The sequence below is a fragment of the Sinocyclocheilus anshuiensis genome, unplaced genomic scaffold (assembly GCF_001515605.1).
Source record: "Sinocyclocheilus anshuiensis isolate Anshui unplaced genomic scaffold, SAMN03320099.WGS_v1.1 scaffold190, whole genome shotgun sequence".
Lineage (NCBI taxonomy): Eukaryota > Metazoa > Chordata > Actinopteri > Cypriniformes > Cyprinidae > Sinocyclocheilus > Sinocyclocheilus anshuiensis.
In genome coordinates this window covers 270,996-290,726 of record NW_015547663.1, presented here as the reverse complement: position 1 = coordinate 290,726, position 19,731 = coordinate 270,996, and the positions used below count along the sequence as shown (strand labels likewise).

The 19,731-nt window shown below is 36.5% G+C and overlaps 2 protein-coding genes across 2 annotated transcripts in view; both read right to left on the bottom strand.

Moving 5' to 3' along the window:
• The window catches only part of LOC107702445 (actin filament-associated protein 1-like 2), a 39,073-nt gene extending 35,117 nt beyond the window's left edge, over nt 1–3,956 (bottom strand). The window contains exon 1 of the mRNA XM_016504766.1: nt 3,801–3,956. Within this exon, the coding sequence (XP_016360252.1) occupies nt 3,801–3,816 (16 nt within the window). The 5' untranslated portion in view covers nt 3,817–3,956. The remainder of the gene's footprint in view (nt 1–3,800) is intronic.
• A 4,660-nt stretch (nt 3,957–8,616) lies between these two features.
• Nucleotides 8,617–19,731, bottom strand: part of LOC107702416 (actin-binding LIM protein 1-like) — a 65,972-nt gene continuing 54,857 nt past the window's right edge. The window contains exons 15-25 of the mRNA XM_016504739.1: nt 17,274–17,506; nt 16,915–16,962; nt 15,871–16,011; nt 15,316–15,401; nt 14,897–15,020; nt 14,749–14,807; nt 13,923–13,983; nt 13,812–13,819; nt 13,385–13,459; nt 11,665–11,745; nt 8,617–10,842 (exon numbers count right to left, since the gene is read on the bottom strand). Of these exons, the coding sequence (XP_016360225.1) occupies nt 10,729–10,842; nt 11,665–11,745; nt 13,385–13,459; nt 13,812–13,819; nt 13,923–13,983; nt 14,749–14,807; nt 14,897–15,020; nt 15,316–15,401; nt 15,871–16,011; nt 16,915–16,962; nt 17,274–17,506 (1,030 nt within the window). The 3' untranslated portion in view covers nt 8,617–10,728. The remainder of the gene's footprint in view (nt 10,843–11,664; nt 11,746–13,384; nt 13,460–13,811; nt 13,820–13,922; nt 13,984–14,748; nt 14,808–14,896; nt 15,021–15,315; nt 15,402–15,870; nt 16,012–16,914; nt 16,963–17,273; nt 17,507–19,731) is intronic.

Below are 19,731 nucleotides of genomic sequence, written 5' to 3'. Positions count from 1 at the left end.
TTTTTTGATATGATGTATTTTTTACTTTGTTGATTTATCTCATTTGTAGCGCTTTGAGTTTGAGAAAGGTGCACTATAAATAAAATTATATATATATATATATATGTATATAATTTAGTGCTGTCAAGCGATTAATCGTGATTAATCGCATCCAAAATAAAAGTTAATATACAAATATAGCATATTTTTCTTAAATATATACATGCATGTGTGTGTATTTATATATACATAATAAATATATACAGTACACACACATATATTACATAAACAAAACTTGTATGTTGGATGCGATTAATCGCGATTAATCGTTTGACAACACTATATACATGATTGGCAGCCTGAAATTTGGAGACTGACTCAATTACATCATTTTCAAAGCTTCATGGGAGTGGACAGTCTTTTGGCATGTTGCCTGTTCATTTCCCTGGTAACAGCAGTTACTCTAAAGAGAAGGATCTGAAGAGCTGGCTGATTCAGGACATACAGAAGCATATATCATTGCTTAAAAACCTCAGAACTCACTGAAGGTCTGTCCTGACAGGTTTACTTTTATTAAAATTAATTTCTTTACGGAGAAAATAAATGAGATTTATCCTTCCGCAACCCAACTCTATTCCAGGCTGATCCCGGGAAAAGTGCTGAGTCCTGCCTCTTTTCCTCTTTATTTCATCTCCACTGTGCTCTCTCCATTTACTAATAAGCGTGCTGCTTCCCTGTTGACTCTCTTCAGAAGTGAGCTTAATGAGGGCATGAACTCAAGGGCCCGTTTTGAAAAAGTGCTGATCTCTCATTCTGGGATGCCTTTGGAGCTGCTTCCAGCACGCAGGCTGTCTTTATTAAGATGCACGAGACGTCCCTGTGTCTCCAGAAACATTCTGGAACGCTGACATGTTCTGAGCATAGGCCCAGGCGGCGGAGCCCGTGGGTGGGTCCGGAAACATGCTGGTATCATGCCGGACCTCAAGGGTGAGATCTGGTTCCACGGGCTCCCTTTGAAGAGAGAAATCAAGGCGGGAATGGAGGAAACCGGAGGGATAAGAAAAGAGCACGGGTTTAAATACTCTATTCGGGTACCTATCGGATTTAGATTACTTTTTCATCTCATTAATGAAATTCTACACACTCTCACCTGTTTATCTTTTATCTTTAACACACCCTGCTATTGCATCACAGCACAGCAATAAACAGAGAACAAGAGTTTGAACTAAGCCTCTTAGTTCAGATTCACAGGCTCAAATGTCCACACAAAAGCATTTTCATGTAAAAGGGACACCAAATATGCCAGAATTAACAGTTTTGCGATACTAACTGTGGATGCTGAGGCTCAAAGTACTGTATTATCCAAAACCACAACCCAAAGCTATATCCTGAACTCCAAACATGCACGTTCATGTCATCTACACAGTTCTGTGAGTCAATCCCACGAATTCTCATTATGTAAATAGCATTACAGAGCTTGTCTCTACTATGTTATGCTACACACAAAGCATCACATGACTTTGTAAAAGATGTCACCCACTCAGTGTTTTATCATGGGAGAAATTATGCGATACTCCTCAAAATGCCATCTCCCTCCTCCCACTATCCTATTTTCCTCCCTCTATCTTCCTTCCCTCCCTATATGTCTTATCTCACAAAAACAAAATTCACAAAGAGTCTTTAAGAGTCATGGTCTCACAGACATCTAACCACAACAACTGCAGGCCTGTTCCTGACAGCATTTACCAACACAATACTGTCATTAACCCATCACAATGTGCAAAAGAGTCTCACCGCATTTAAACAAGTCACATATGCCTGCTAATTAAAGGAGTTGTTCATTCTGTCATCATTTACTCACCCTCATGTTGTTATGGTATTGTTTACCAGAATGTTAATGCTGTTTTTCCTATACAATGCAAATGAATCTGGGGCTGTCAAAAATTGCCAAACCTGAATATGCACGTTCTTGAGATTTTAAAGCAACAGCAGAATGGGACATTTTCAGTAAATAAAAATATAAATTTCTGTTCTGTCCCTTACTATTTTCCAAAGAAGAATATAGAGTTAAGGCCCATTCACGCCGCTCACAATAATTTTAATTATGATGTATTAATAATCGTTTATAGGGAAGTTCACAACACAACTATAGCAATAACAACACAGAGCAACAATATAATTGGAATCACTCTCCAGCTGATTTCCAGCTAATGAACCATAAAAACACTGACAACCAATCAGAGTCCACTTGACTTCAAAGAGTTCAAGGATTTAAAGAGGCAGGCAACAAATAATAAATACAATGTTATAGTCTGTTGAAGTGGATAGTTATCCTTATAATTATAATTTTTGGTGTACACGAAAGGAAAACTTGAAATCGCATCATATGACCCCTTTAATTCTATGAGAATACGAAAGTTCACACCACAGGTACTGAAGACAACAACACAGAGGAACAATATTGCTGAAATCACTTTCAGAACATTTTTTTTCCCAGCTGATGAACAATATAAACATTGACAGCCAATCAGAATCCACCAAACATGAAAGAGCTTGAGTGTTTACAGCGAAAGATGACATTGCACACAGTCAATGTAATTTTTTGGAACTTGACAGTCCCTGATCGCCATTCCCTTTCATTATTTGGAAAAACATAGTAAGAACATCCTGTCAATCACCTCCTTTTGTGTTCCACAGAGAAATGAAATTCCTACTGGAATGACATAAGGACAAGAAAATTAAGATACAACTTTCATTTTTGGTGAACTATCCCTGTAAAACAAGCATTACAGCACACTTATGATGCAATTTCAGCTAGACATTAGAATTTGTAAGTATGCTGAATACTGCAGGATCAGTGATATTTCTCATTCATGGATCCACTGAATCAATTTAAACTAATATTAGGGTTAGGGTTAGACAGACTGGAATAGTGAAGTGACATACTCAGTCAAAAACAGTACGGATGCTGTCATGCAAATACCAAGAACTGGTAAGATAATAGAGCTTTGAGTTAAACCAAAACCCGACCAAATAGTCTACTTCACTAACTCAAGTCTTCACAGCACAGGAAGTGGAATTATGAAGTGAAAACCTTTGTCTGCTGTGGTACAGAGGTTTTTATTGTTCAAACACCTCTTTCCACAGTGTCCAAGAACTGTGGTCTATTGCTGCTACACTTAACAAGTCAATCTAATAGCTACTTGCTATCGCATTATACAGTAGATGATCATTAGTGATGGATTGCGGTTGCTGTTGTTGTTATTATAAGTATTATTAACATTAGACATGTTCAATCTAGGATAGCTGAACTGATGAATATTCTTTCAGAAACTTTTCCAGAAAGAAACATAAGTTTGCACAAAAGCTGCTGTTCCTCCCATAGAGAAGAATCTTATCTCAGTTTAGTCATAAAATATTAGGGCTCTGCATTCCTATGCATACAAAAAGCTTAAACCACAGGAATCCAAAGAATTCAGGAAGAACAATTGTTGCTACTGGATAGAATCTCTTGTGAGCGTCTCTAATAAATGCTTGTTTATTTTTGCACTCAGAAATCGTATACTAATACTGAGGAAGAATGCGAAACACATAGAGATGGAGAAATCAATGAACGAGCGCGCTGAAAAGTCAACTTTCCCTGGAAACTCAATTTCCTCCAGTTGCATCCCTCTGGAGAGCGATCCCCCAGTTTCCCACGATCCGTTATCCCAAATATTGAGGATTGGAAAACATCGCAAAGGTTTAAAGTTGTTTACTGCGGGCTGTGCGTGTATACGAGACATTGCACCATGCAAACTTCATATAATCATTCCACTTACCTTTGTGCTTATCCATTCTTCACACGCGAAGAAGACTTTGCCGACCGTCTGGTGTCTTTATATGAAGCAGATCAGTCCAGGTCCAGACTTGTCTGTGTCAGGTTTTCTTGGACAGTCCCGACTTCTCCGGCTGATTCTGATGTGATGTGACGTGACGTGATGTTATCCTCTCCTCTTCTACAGCTCTTTCAGATGCGCCTCTCACTGTTGCGCGACTGCCGCGCCTCCTCTGGCGCACGTCATTGCGTAACACAACTTTCTTTTGCGCTGTAGTGAATACTCTTTGAATTGAAAGAGTTGTATATTTTATATTTATAAGTTTGAACACTGAGCATATCTGAATACATTTCAGTGAGCATACAGTACTTTCAAAGTATATACAGGAATATAAAATACATTCCACCCACAAATATCTTTTATTTTATTTTATTATGAGCTGGTTTTGGTAGTAAATTATTATTGTTGTACATATGCCCCAAAATACAATCATCCTCGTCAGGCGACCCCCATCCTAAAATGTAAAATGCAGCTATATATTTTCATAAAATATATAGATGAATACTATAAATATATGTAAAAGTTTCTAGAAAATATTACATTATTTATTTATTTACATTTTATTTGTTATTATTGATATGTTTTTATATTTTTAAATTTTCCAGCTTACTGGTCCCTGGGCTCCAGTTTGAAAGCCCTTGCAATGCATTAGGGAATATTAGATAGGCCTGTTCCTAATTTTGACTTTAAGCCTAAAGCATTGTGTAATTATTATACCGCTTCACTAGCTATCCAAGATTAGATTAGGCTACTTATTGAATTAAATGAACTATATACATTGGGCAATTAAGATAAAACAACCCAATTGTTTAGGGCACGCAATGCATAAAGAACATATATAATCTGGATTACTACTGCAAAATAGTGCAAAGTAACTGGAAAAGTAAAAGCAATTTTAATATCACAGTTGCTGATTTTTCAGCCTATAAATTAATAGGAACCAACAACTGTTTGGTTACTGATGTTCTTCTAAATTTCTTCTTTTTTGCTCAACAGAAAAAAAAAGAAAATCATGTTTGGTGCAACTTGAGGGTGAGTAAATGATGACATGATTTGGGTGAACTATCCCTTCAGTACACCTGTCTGTGAGGGGTGAACAGGTTTATTTACTTCCTGTCCCTCCCTTTGAGTACACAAAACATACCTAAACAGGTTAGGGGGACAGGTTAGTCTGGACAGGTTAGGGGTCCACCACAGCAGCTGCATAAACCTGACAGGAATATTTACAGCCCAACCAAACTTGTTTGCTGTAGATAAGGACAATTACATCAGGATCATCATCATATCTTTGTGCCAATAGATCAGCGAGTGTGAGAACCCTTTCCTGTCTGTGAACTGGGCGAATGGGAGTCACATGCTCTGAGAAGCTGGCCCCTCCACCAAACCCCAAGGGGTTGCAAGAACTTTCCACTTCCCTGTCAAGACCTTTTCTGTGAACTAGGGGATTAGATGCATATAAATCATAATTTGTTATATGCTGTGTTTGTTTTCTTAGCATATAAGTAGGTCAGTGGTAGAACTGAATTCCCTTTTAACATAATATGGTGATGTATATATAGAGCGTGTCGATTTCCCATATGCAAACAACTATTTATATACACTATGTTTAAAAATTTAGATTCAGTAATTCTTTAATTAACACTTTTATTCAGCAATGATGCACTAAATTGATCAAAAGTGACAGTAAAGACTATAAAAAAAATAAATAAATAAAAAAAAAAACCAAATGTGAACTTTTAGTTCATCAAAAAATCCTGAAAATGTATCATGGTTTCCACAAAAAATATAAGCAGCCTAACTGTTTCCAACACTGATAATAATAAGAAATGTTTCTGAGTCAGCATATTAGAATGATTTATGGATCATGTCACACTGAAGACTGGAAGCTGAAAATTCAGCTTTGAATAACTTACATTTTAAAATATATTAAAATAGAAAACAGTTATTAAATTGTAATAATATTTCACAATATTACCGTTTTTACTGTATTTTTGATCAAATAAATGCAGTTTTGGTGAGCATAAGAGACTTTCAAAACCCCCAAACTTCTGAACAGCCGTTTCATTTAAGAAATGGAGATCTTCATAAAATGAATGTTTAAAGAGATCTAAACAACTAGTCCTTTGAAAATATGACCAGTGTAATATATATATATATATATATATATTTGTCATAAATATTTATTTTATTTTATTTTTTTGCCTAAATACCTTTCCATGCAATTTCCTTTTGTGACGCTGGTGGCGCTATTACACATCAAAGCAGCAGTCACTGTTTTGAATCTTAATTTTTCATGACCTGAATTTGTCATTGCCATTCATAGAAAACCCCACCATGTTGTGCATTACGGCACCATTTTTCAATATCAAGGCCGGATGTAAGAATATTTTTGAGCGGCAGTGGTTACTCATGTCTGGGCGACAGAGTAATCCCCTCTAACTGAGTCAGTATGGGAAGCCTATACAAACTGCCTTAGTTAATCTACCAGGTTTCCAGTCAGTATTCAGACTCAGCTGATCCTGTGGCTTTAGAGGTGGATGTGTGAATGAAAAACTGTCTGCGAGACGTGTGTGGGAAGGGGGCCTGACGGAGGGTGGTCTGCTTCCCAAACGTTTGTTTGTAGAGGAAAAAGTGAGGGGAGTCATTTTGTTCAAACTCATGGAGCATAAAAGGAACAATGGGAATACGGTTTTGAACAGACTTCAAGATTCAAGTTCAAAGGCTAACAGGTATCACATTTATGAAGAATCTGGAATGCCGCTCAGATGCTTGAAAGGGTTGCATTGTGGGAACATTGTTTGGATGCTGTGTATCAGCTGGACGTTGTGGGTTCAGACATTGGCAGATCCTCCTGGCTGCTACTGGTTGAAGCACAAAGAACATTCCACAGCTGTGAGTCAGAGAGCAGGGGTCACTGATTGAGCCCCATCCCAGCACTGGGGCCTTTCCCATGTTACACACATAGACATACACTCACAAAACACCATTACAGTCTTTGTACACAAAGAGGTGCTCAGAATGTGCCAAGTACATCAGTCAGAGCAACGGGGCGATGAGATGCTATCCATCACTGAGCACAATAACTGACCGCCAGGCGGATAAAAGGATAGAAGATGGAATACCTGGTCTGAAAGCCATATCCATGTTCTTCTGAAGTTCTGCCCTACTGTGCTGTCTTGCTGACTGTTGACAGTAATCCACCTTGGCAAGTCGTTGTAGCTCTTCACTCAGTCAGGGAAAGCAAGGCACCTGATCAAACTCAGTTCTGAGCTCCCATGGATCCTCGAGAGGAGAGCGTTATGTCATGAAATAATATTATTCTGCCACTCCCAAACTGAGCGATCAGGTTCGGTCTACTTTATACAAGAAAAAACAGGTTTTTGGTGTGAGAATGTTGAGAACATTCAGGGTGGCACGTATTGAGGCAAAGCCCCTCATTACTGCCACATTTTCATCAGATTGAGCTCAGGAAATACTGACGGGGCTTGTGGGGTCTGAAATTCAAGACCAGTGTATAACTGCCCTAAATGTTCAGTGGATACAGCAGCGAGACGAGGTGGATGAGGATGATGGCAAAACACAAACCAGGCATGAGTTGCCAGAACCAAAAGTCTGCACAGAAAAACATCTGAATTGGTGAAAGTAATGAATAGGCGTCCTAAAAAGCAAATCAAACCAAGCATGGTAATGAGCTCCACAGGATGGGAACCTTATGTATATCTTTTGGTACTAGTGTGTTCATGTCACAGTCTGTTGAACATGGAAAAAAGTGTGCAAGAGGGTGACAGTCGTACGGGTGACCAGAAACACCAATAAACACGTATTTTCTTGCTTAAATACTCCCATTCTACAGTTCAGAGCAGGACTAAACAGGCAAACTTCCATTTGTAACTGCCCTCTTTTTGCACAGGGTCTTGTATTTCCCCAATTCAGTATGCTTATATTATTATTATTCAAAATATTTTGTTGTATTATTAATTATTAATTTAGGTGGAGGAAATTTCATTTTTGAGCTGAGAGATAACAGGAAATCTATGTGATGTGTGTGTGTGCACAAGACAAGTGTGAAATGTTATTTTGGACCTAGCTTCTTAGAGGATAATTTGCATTAAATAGGCTACTAAGGTATGCATCTAGGGGACATAGTTAGATACCTTAAATGGACACATTTGTTGAACATGTTGTATGATTGGATGAGATAGAAGCATCCGGATTTGATTAGGGTATAAATGCTGAGTCAACGTGTCTCTCTTGGTCACACTCTGCAGTCAATCTGTACGCCTGTTGACCTTTTCTTGCAAGAAAATAAATCTTCAAAAGACTTTTTGTCTCATGCCTTTATTGAAATAAAATAAATTGCCACAATAATTTATAAAAATGAAACAAATCAATAAATACATATTGTAAATATGTAAAAATGTTAAGTGCTGTAAAAATGAGTGTTTAAAGCAATTATTAAAAATATTTAATTTTATTATTTACATTATAAAAATTAAACAAATCAATATATTAATATTGCCATACTATTATACTGAAAACATTTTTATTTAATAATATATTGATAATAATTATAAATGATAGACATTATACAATACAAATTATCAATCCAAATTATAATTATAATCAATACAAATTATAGAAATAAATAAAACAGCAAAACTACTGTACTGTAAAAATTATTTTAAACATAATTATTGTTCAGAAAAAATTATTACATTTTTATTATTATTTAAATGGTAAAAATCAAACAATTGTGCTGTAAAAAAATGTATATTTAATAATAATGTTTTTGTTATTATAATACATCCAATAATGGGTTATTCTATATAATGGGTCGTAAAATACAAATAAATCACATCCCTGACTCATTTCTTTCATGCAGGTCTTCTTGTACTGATGAGTCTGTCACAGTCTGTCAAACATGGATAAATGTGTCTTTCTGTTCCTACGGTGCAGGAGGATGACAGTGGTATGGGTGACCAGAAACACCAATAAACACTCATTCTCTTGCTCAAATACCTCTACAATTCAGAGTGGAACCATTGTAGAGTAACACAGTGCCAAGGCTTGTTTTGAATACGACTGACTCTGGAGCCTGGGAGGAGAGTGTTTTGGGAAACAGGTCATACCACTGGGTACATTTATCAGGCAGCAGAGAACATGAAGGAAAGCACCCAGGGATTTCCAAGTGACTCAACAGGCGGACCTCCCACTTGTAACGACCCCCTTATGGCACAGGGGCTTGTATTTCATGTAAAGTGCACCACACAGTAATAACTACGTCAGACAATATGATCTGAAGCAGAGTTTTATTACTCAGCAGAGCTTATACACCATTATCATCAAATCTTTTCCCTCAAAAACGACAGAAAAAGGTGAGGTACACAGTAGGGGGATCAAAACCAACTCTTCATTCTGTTTTAAAGTGACATACAGGTCTGTTTCTAGTAATCACACTCGTTATAGTCATATGTTTTGTGATACTATAAAAGCACAATGCTGTTATATGTCCTAGTTCTCTGTCATTAACCCTGCTAGTAACACAGGAAACTGCTGGGAATAATAGCCAACGGCGGCCCATAATACATCTGCAAGCCAAGACAGTGTCTGTGGGAACAGCATTATTCGGCAGCAATATAAATGAATGACAGAGATACGGCCCTGATATCGAGTCTACACCTGGCACAAATGCTATGGCTACAGCTCCGACAATCCCAAGTCAACACAGTGGCAGTATTGAAACACCTCTGATGCTGATGATACACGGGGAAACTTTTTTTGAGCGATGTTGCTTGGGCACGTTCCCATTGAGAATGGGTAACAAATTTCTATCTGGATAATTTAGATTGGTCATGGGCACTGTGTCTCACCTGGTTGCCCATTGACGCAACACTGTCCAAAGTTGCCCCGTGAATCATCAGCCTGAGGCAGTCATTTCAAAGGCTTTTCTTGCTTTATTCAAAATAAAAACGCTGTTTAATATTGCAGAAAAACCGGAAGTCACAATAAATGGATTGTCTGATTCAGAGGAAGCGGTTTCAGAGTGGGCCGATGTCTGTTATCGTCCCATGTCTGACCTCTATTGGCGACATTTAATAATCGTTTTTAAAAATAATTGAAGTTTAATTTTCGAAATAATAATAATAATAATAATCACCACCGCCTCTTCTGGCTATCAGACTAGTGGATTTTGGATAAAGAACTTATCTATTTCAGGTGCTGTTTTGGGTTTTGGTTATGGTGAACATGCTTGTTACTTTACATGTAGGATGGGATTTTTTTTTTAGGTTTGTGACGAGGCAGCAGAGTGCTGGTGGGACAGGACGCTGATTTCAGTTTCTAATGCCTTCCAGAAGCTCTGCTCCGCAGGTGGAGGATCTTCAGTAGCTCTCACTTCCCGCTTTTAACGCACTTCAAAGGTCTCGTTAGGTCTACAGCAGCAGGGGGGCCCCAGGGATCCCTACAACTCCACCACCCTAACGGCCTGTTTAGAGGGAGATCCCTGCTGACAGCCCCCGGGTCCCAATCTAAAAAATTACAGTCCTATTTTACAAGAGGGCCAGGAGGGAGGAGGATAAATCTCTCTGGTCCTGGAGGCAGGTTTAATGAGCGCAGGCACACCATCAGCTCCTCTCGCTCATGTGTTTGCATCTAGGGGTCACTGCATTTTGTTCCTATTCAAACACTCACTCATTTAAAGATAAAGATATCTAGATTTGTGAAAATAAAAAGTGGTCTTTTTGAAGCAAAATAAAACTATTTTTGTGCATGTAATTGGATGCAAAAAAATATAAAAAAGGAAAAAAATAGGACTATCGCTCTAATAAATCATATGAGTGACTATTAAATTAAAACATGCACAATCAGCTAGTTAGAAGAGCTTGGCTTTCTTCTTCATGTCATTGCACTTCCAAAGAGGAAGTCTGTCAAACTCATGGATCTCCATCCCAAAAATATCAAAGAATGTCTCGGGAGCCAAGTGACGCTGTACATAAATAAGGAGAGAGCAGAATTATTAATTAATCATCAGGCATGTGATCAGGTAAGAGCAAAAATTAACTTTCTCCCCCATTTGATATGACTACAACAACAACAATTATTATTATTTTATTAAATACAAATGTTCACTCTACAATAGTATATTGAAGTAATATATTTATTAGTTAATTTTTTTATCATTTAAATAAAAATATAATTTAATAGCCTAAGTGTTTGAGTATTTATCAAAACTAACAAAAACATTTTTTCTGCACAGTAGCCTAGTATTATTGCAACAGCAATTTTACACTGTTAATTATACATGTTTTTGTCATTTAAATAATAATACTTTAATAATAATAAATGTTATGTAAACAATATTTTTTATTATTTAATAAGTATGCGAGTATTTATCGGATTTACGCAAATCACAGGGGTCAAACTTTTCAGGTCGCAAAATAGGGAAAATAAATGATTTGATTGGACGAACATTTCTTGGTCCTACACCTTCCATAGAATATATAAATACAGATAAATACATTTAGACCATTTAACTTAATGATTGCTATCAGGATGTGAAGAAACTTTCAACCAGCATAACAAAAAAAATTTCTGAAGACAATCACCTATTGCACCTTTAAATAGGCATAATGCAATTAATCAGTTTTTAATTTGTTGCTTTTTTGGAGTAAAACACCAGTAGGGTGTATATTTAGAGACAATATCAAAAGCTTTGAATGTCAATGGCCAGTACTGCATGTAGTACAGGACGGTATAAAGCGGACAATCATTCAGTTTCCCTTCAGTGAGTCTACTGGGTGCTATTTACCTCAAGTCTTGTCCTGTCCACATCCTTCGGGAGCTTAGTACGCCCTCTGTTGGTGACAGTGAGCATTTCATATGGGTACACCTTTACAAAAGGAGGGATTGTGTTGTTATGGAGAATGCTATGCGAGGCATTTGCCAAACACAGTGAATTGCTGAAAGCAAATGGACGAGGGAATAATGCACATCATGTCATTACATTCTAACACAGCACACAAACATCAACTCTTGCCAAAATACAACACTACACACGGTGCAAGTGAGAGAGTGAGGAGCTTGCAGGAGGAGGTCAGAGCATGCAGAGGAACAAACAGTAGGTGAGCCTTGTGTGTGAGAGAGTGTGAGCATGTACTGTTTTTACAAAGCAGAAAGTCTGTGTTTCTCAATATAGGAAAGAAGTGCTGGTTAGAAGTAATATAGGCCTAATGCTTTAAGTGCAATATAGATACAGTTAGCAACACATAATAAACTGGTGGTGTGGTTTAGCATGGAGAAGAACAAATCCTGGTTCCTGTACCATATTCATTTGTATGGGGGAAAATAATAATGTGTCTTTTCCGCAAGTAACAGCAACAGACATCACAATTTATAATTTAAATAAGTTCGTGAATAGCAAATGCAGTAAGTAAATGTCAGAAAATGTCTCACATCCACTGACATGCAGCTGAAAACATTATAAAATTAGCTTAAGCTTGTTTTATGGTCTTCGTTGGTCTCTCAACTCTGTGGGCTGGTTTTATTGAGGTTTTTAACTGGTTTACCTGATAAACCAGCAGAAACCCACAAACCGTTTTTTTTTACTAGTTTTCCTTATGTATTTGCCTTTGTGAGACATTTCTTATAACTATTAATGTTGAAAACAGTTGTGCTGCTTAATATTTTTGTGGAAACTCGGATAAAAAAAATTTCCAGCCTTCTTTGATAAACAGAAAGCTAAAAAAAAACAGTGTTTATTTTAAATAGAAATCTTATAAAATAAGTTTCAAATCTTTACCATTACCTTTTCATCAATTTAATGGTCACTGAATAATTAATAAAAAAAAAACCTTGTAAACGGTTGTGTAATTCATATATAACTGTTGGATCAGCTAAAATGTAATGACCAATATTTCAATTAAATCGGTGTAGATTCATACAGTCAGTCAGTGTCTTATTAGTGCATATTATTTGTAATACATTATGCAAAGTAATCTTTGGTGCCAATATTATATGGAATTCCTTAGTCGTCTCTTATAGTCTAGTCTCCTTTTTGCTTGGCTAGAAAATGTTCAGAATGTGCTTTCAAAAAAATAAAAAATAAAAAATCTATAAATCTATTTATTTTCCCCCCTGAAATGAAAGGGTAACTGTGGTCACAGAGATTTGTTTTCCCCTACAGCTGGCCTGGGCGTTTTTGCCAACTGTATCTACAGGAAGGAATTATAGTGCTGTTAATGCTAGCACTTCTACAAACAGTTAACAGTCTACAATCATGCCAGTTATTGTTTTTTACATTGCTGGGAAAGCCTATTAAGTTCTAATCTATTTAATGTAGCCAATAACTATTAGCCATAGCTGACGCATGAATTTAAGTTCATTCCTAGAGAGTCAGGCTTCTGGGTAACTAAAGCAACCACTTTCACAAAATATTATTTATATGGTGATTATTTATTGAACACAGAGGAGTATTTAGAGATGGAAGAGAGAGGAGAAACATAATTTTTGAAAATATTCGGGATACTTGCTTTATATTCCAACATATTAGGCATAGACATTCCCCTGTCCATTCTTGTAATGGAATCTTGGGCATCTTGGGTGGGCTATTGAACAGAACACATACACGTGATGCAAATGATAAGAAAAGAAAGCAGAAAGTGTTTTCAAGAATTCAGAACCTTGGGGAATAGTCTGGATCTAATTCCTAACAGCTATTGCTCTGTAGCAAGTTCTCGGAAGGGAAGTGGATCCAGCCACTATCCATGTGATGTGTTCTCAGGGGTGGGGGATTTTTTCAACATATCAAACCCTTGACTGTGCACTTGTCTTTCCCCATGGCTCAAACTCAGACACAAGCATAGCAATGAAGGCATGAGTGCCATTCCGGTTACATGTAGCATGATTTGATTTCCATATGTGCACATGCTCAGTAAATACTGCGGGTCAGTCACATACCTTGAAATCTGTGTAAATCAGAAAGAAACAAATTCCCAAATGTTATTATATTATCAAAGAGCTTTTTCGGTTATTAGATGTATTTTCAGTATTAGACGAATTGCAATTTACCTCTTTGTCCTCCACACACATCCCCATAACTGTTATACTGAGAGAGTTCTGTAGACTGGGGCTGGAAGCATAGACAAAAAAGAAACTCATTAAAGATGCACTTTAGTTTAGTTATACTGGCCTAATTTATTCCACATGCTCAAGAAGTCTTATGCTCACCAAGACTGCATTTATTTGATCAAACATCCAGTAAAAACGGTAATATTGTAAAAATACTATTACAATTTAAAATAATTAGTTTTTATTTGAATATATTTATAAATAAATGTATTGCTCAATTATTATTGATGCTTACTTATTAATAATGGTTTTTATTATCAATGTTGAAAACAGATTATGCTGCTTAATCTTTTCATAAAAATTTTATACTTTTTTCAGCATTCTTTGATGAACAGAAGGTTCAATGAAAAGTATTTATTTGAAATAGATTTTTTGCATATTATTCATGTCTTTACCGTCACTTTTCATCAGTTTTTATTTATTTATTGCATCTTTGCTGAATAATAGTATTCATTTCCTTCTTTTTCTTTTCTTTTTTTAAATTGTACTCACCCCAAACTTCTGAATATTAGTGTATCATGATTTTTTAGATCATGTTTTTTAAAATAAGGGGCGAAAACTGTTTTCAACATTGATAATAAGAAATGTTTCTTGAGCACCAAATCAGCATATTGGAATGATTTCTGAAGGATCATGTGACATTGAAGACTGGAGTAATGGCTGCTGAAAATTCAGCTTTGCATCACAGGAATAAATTACATTTTGATACAGTTTTGCATGCATTTATTAAATATAGGTAAATAACAGATGAATGACTGAGACTTACCCGATGGAGGCCATTCCGTCCATATCCAGGCAGAGATGATGTTTTTACGGGTTGGGAGTCTATAGCAGAGGACAGAATACTTTTGTGTACTAATGCCAGAATAAAGCTACATTTGTTGTGGTTGCTTTGAAAGTATGTGGCATTATACCTGTGGTACAGTTAGCATACTGGGAGTCAAAGCGCTGGGCGGCCACACTTCGTATGTATCTCTCTTTGTTCATCTCCTTTTCCATCTCCTCCTTCAGAATGAGCTTCCCAAGTCCAGACTGGATCTGCAGTTAAACACAAGCATGTGAGTACTAAAAGTACAAACAGATTGAGGTGAATGCATTTCACTTTAGCATGCTTATTAGCCTGCATTTATTAGCCTTATTCATTAAACACCCCCAGTTACTGTGCAAATATGCAAATTAGGTGTGTTTGCATAATTATTTTAGTGATTTTGGTAATAAAACAATGCAGAAAGGGCGTGTAAATAACTGCAATGCAGCACAATTTGGCACATATATACATTTAAATGGCTGCTTTGCCTAAAAAGCAATGTATAAGCTTTAATACACGCTTGACCTTGCTGAGATGTTCTTCCTGAAGTTGTCGGCGTTTCAGTTGCTCTTCCTCTTCTTCATCCTGTGACCGACTCCTCCCATCTGAGCCTGCCCGTCCATGACCAAAAAAGATTTTAAAATAAAATAAGAAAGAAATAGGAAAAAAATATTGAGATGTTTGCAACATAGTCATGTCATTGTACCCCTTGGTGACCTTGAAGAGTTCAGTTGTACATTACACATGGAAAACAATGACAATGAGTTAAATAATATAAAAACAAATCATTAAAAATATAAACATGATCGGATTGAGTGGTGAAATGATTTTTGATTGAAAATGTATTTGATTTATGATTTTTGATGTACATAGATTTATTGGCAAATCTATGTCCCTGTAAATTTATCTATCCTAAAGTTTCCTCAGATTTACTGCCACTACAACTCTAGGACCAGTCAGATGGGAACATCAGGCCAAATTTACCACCAGCAATCCAAGAGTTCTCAATCCACAGAGCATCGTTTGAATTCACAGATGGCTTCCATTAGTTTTTGGTTACCGCCAGCAGCAGGAGCGTACCTAAAGCAGCAAGGGATGGAGGACATGGCCAGTAGTCGGTCTCGATCTTTGGGGTTTCGTCCGACCGAGGGGCGTGAGCAGCGGGGAACTTGGATGATTTGATGATGTCATCAGTGGACTTGCTTTGGGCTGCCAGTGCAGCTGAATCTGAATCGGTATTTTGAGGGGAACTGGACTATCAGTGACGGACTCTCATAGGCTGGCAATAAGTGTAGTGCAGGCCATTCAGTTCAGAGCATTTCAGGATTTTTATTTGTAAAACAATCAGTTAAATAGGCATAATGCAATTAATCAGTTTTTAATTTGTTGTTTTTTTTGGAGTAAAAACACCAGTAGGGTGTATTTAGAGACAATATCAAAAGCTCTGAATATCAATGGCCAGTACTGCATGTACTAGTACAGGACGGTATAAAGTGGACAGAGCACACATGCTACTGAAAAGGTACAGATTTTTATAATATTAAGCAAGCAGAAAATTTAGATTTTAAATAAACACAACTGTTCAAAAGGTGCCATTCAATTTATTGAAACTAGCCTGATGTGTAAATTTACAGAGTATGCAAGATAGAGACCAAAGCAGAGTCATCTGAGGTGTCACTGAATTTGTTATGGGATCTTGCAGGCTATTACTTCATGCAATTAGAATGCAGAATCAAAGTTTTACAGTGATTAGTAAAGAAGTAAGGATTTTAGTTTCTTGTTATGGGCGAGATGGTTGTGAGGAAGCGATTAAAGAAATTGAAAGAGTCTCAAAGATGAGAAGTTTATGATGCGAAATGGTACTTACATGTGAACATAGGATGTGATCATAGCATCATAATCACAAATTAATGGATGGATGGAATCAACACACATAAACAAACATATAAATGTAAATAATAAAAATAATTGTCAGAAATCATGCTTGCGCACAAACCATAATGACAGGCACCAAAAAACTTTTTTGGCGTGTAAAAAAGATAGATAGATAGATAGATAGATAGATAGATAGATAGATAGATAGATAGATAGATAGAATAAGCTTAAAACTTGAAGCAACCATACCATGCTGTTTGTAGATTGGTGGTTTTCTATACATGTTAATGCCTTGGTCTGTGAATTAGAAAATAAAGATCTAGTTTTAACAACACATTTTTAATACCACCTAAGTTACAAATCGTATCAGTTATGATCATGGTTTGGGGAAATGCGATGCATATACACGATGACCAAAATTTCTGAATTATTTGTGGCAGTACATGTACTCAGTATAAGAGGTAAACAAAATCTACCATCAAAACAATAAATAAGAAAAAGCATAGATGCATTATGGAGGGGACTGAAATGAAAGAATGGAGGGAGAGAGACAGAGCAGAAAAACTCTCTAGAGAAGAAAAACAGGGAGATGATGCTCCGGCTCCTACCTGGGATGTGGAAATGTTTAGGGGTCAGAGAGAGGGTCGGGGTGGCCGGCCGAGAGGAAAGGGGAGAACTCCGGCCACTGGATGGCTCAGTGCCTCCAAACAAGAAGAGCAGAATAAGCGGGAGAAAGAAAAGAACATAAAAAGAAAGAAAGAAAGAATAAAAGAAGGAAAGAAAGAGAGAATAATGCCGGAATAAATCTTCACTGACGGTAAGATGGACGAACAGAAAAGGGCTTTAATAGAGAGGTGACAGAGAGACGGACTGGACTGTGTGGGTCGGCCCCACAAAGAGAACAGGTGTAGAAGGACATACAGATTGGAAAAAGAGGAATGCCTGAGGAAAGCAGCATGCAAATACTTCAGTGTCATGAACACGGTAACATTCACCACCACAATAAAAGATAAATGCCTTTGTGTCTGATGGAAATATGACTGAATATCCTTTAAAAGGTTACTTTTTGCCTGTGAGGAAACAAATGTAAGCATGCAACATGCACATGTTCCAAATCTAGTGGCCTGCCTACATAGACAGCATTTCAAGACATCACATGCACTCCCCTGCTGTTACAAAAGGTAAGCATGTTGTCTCCTAAAATACTCTGTTTGGAAACATTGCATACACCCCTAATGGAAAGAGCAATCCCACAATCCACTGAAAAGACCTGCATTAATCCATAAAGGTGGAAAAATTGAGAAATGCTGCCTTTAAAGATTTTTTCTTTACTTTTTTTTTTTTTTTTCAATTCTAGTAATTCAAATTGGATTGTTTTATGCAATACTATGTGCTTTGTATTTGTATGCTTATTTAAATATTAAATAACAACAATAATAATAATTATTATTATTTATTGTGTTATTTTGAGTTAATAATAATAATAATTATAATTAGTAGTAGTATTTACTTGTTGTATGCAATTGATCAAATTTTTTATTTTGTTTTAATTTTGAGAACATTTCTTTACAGTTTTATGATATTCAATTATCTATTTTCATGGCAATAAAGTATATCCCCCAAATTATAATAGCAATTATATAATAATTATATAATGCAAATAATAATAATAATAATGAATAAAATATTATTATAATTATTTGGGGAATATGCTTGATTGTCAAAAATTATATAAAAGACAGACATGCAAATGTATGATACCCAGAATTACTGGTTATGCAGCGTTTTAAAATACAAGTAAGGCAAGGCAGCTCACTATGTTTTGGAACAGAGTTATTAGTATAAGAGTATTAGTAATGTCACAGTGACTTGGTTAAAAGTTGGTTAATGGACTGACATATAACTTGTTGGTTAATTAACTGTCAAATACACAGAACCAGCATGCTTCTGAACTGCCACAGGCACCAAATTGCTCTACACTGAGTAAACAACAGCCATGAAGCCAAGACATACCTATGCAGAAAGAATCTGTGGAGAGGACAGAGGGATATTACACACATGAGCATGTGATTAGTAAACTGTGCATTAGCAACTTGCATTAGATGTGCTTCAGTTGGATTTATTGATCAAACGCAGCCTTTGACCTCATAAGAGTGCCATTCAAGCGTTTCAACTCCAGGACTTCTGAATTTCTCAAACAGAGCTGCCAAAAGCACAGCTTTACAAGCTAAAAAGTCACAGTCAAGACAATTCAGCAGGCCTGAATCAGAGGAGGGGGTGGATTTGCATCTACGGAACGATATTGACACTGAAAATGAGGCGAAGAGGTCGGGCAACAGCCAGTCTTCAGTGTCACATGATCCTTCAGAAATCATTCTAATATGCTGATTTAGTGCTGAAGTACAGAAACATTTCATATTACTAGTGCTGTAAAAAGTTTAATATTTTTATGGAAACTGTGATCCTTTTTTTTGTTTTGTTCAGGATTCTTTCATGAATAGAAAGTTTAAAAGGACAGCATTTATTTGAAATAGATTTTTTTTTGTAACAATGTAAAAGCCTGCAACTTTTGATCAATTTAATGCATCCTTGCTGTATAAAAGTAAAATGAATTTCTTTTTTTCTGACCCCAAACTTTTGAATAAAAAAATAATTAAATAAATTAGGGATGCACCGATACTGCGCTCCTCGTACTCATACTTGTAAAAATACCCCGATACCAAAAGCCCATACCAAACAGCGTGTGAATAGAGCTGTGTCTGGAAAAAGAAACACTGAAAACAGAACAACAGAGAGTAGAATGGAGTAAGCCCGAGTTGTCGAGTGAATATCTCACAGACATCACTGGAAAGTTTGTAGTTCGGTCGGATATGTCAAAAGCAAGTAAGTAAAAAATGCACAAGTTACTAAAGTTATTTGACGGTAAGTAGAGCGAGAAAGAGAGAGAGAGAGAGAGTACGAGAGCGCACACTTCTGTTGCATGATCTTGATTGCTGTTCGCTCCATTAGCGCATGCATTTGGATTAAAACTAAATCGTAAATATAAAACAAACAAAAATTATAGGG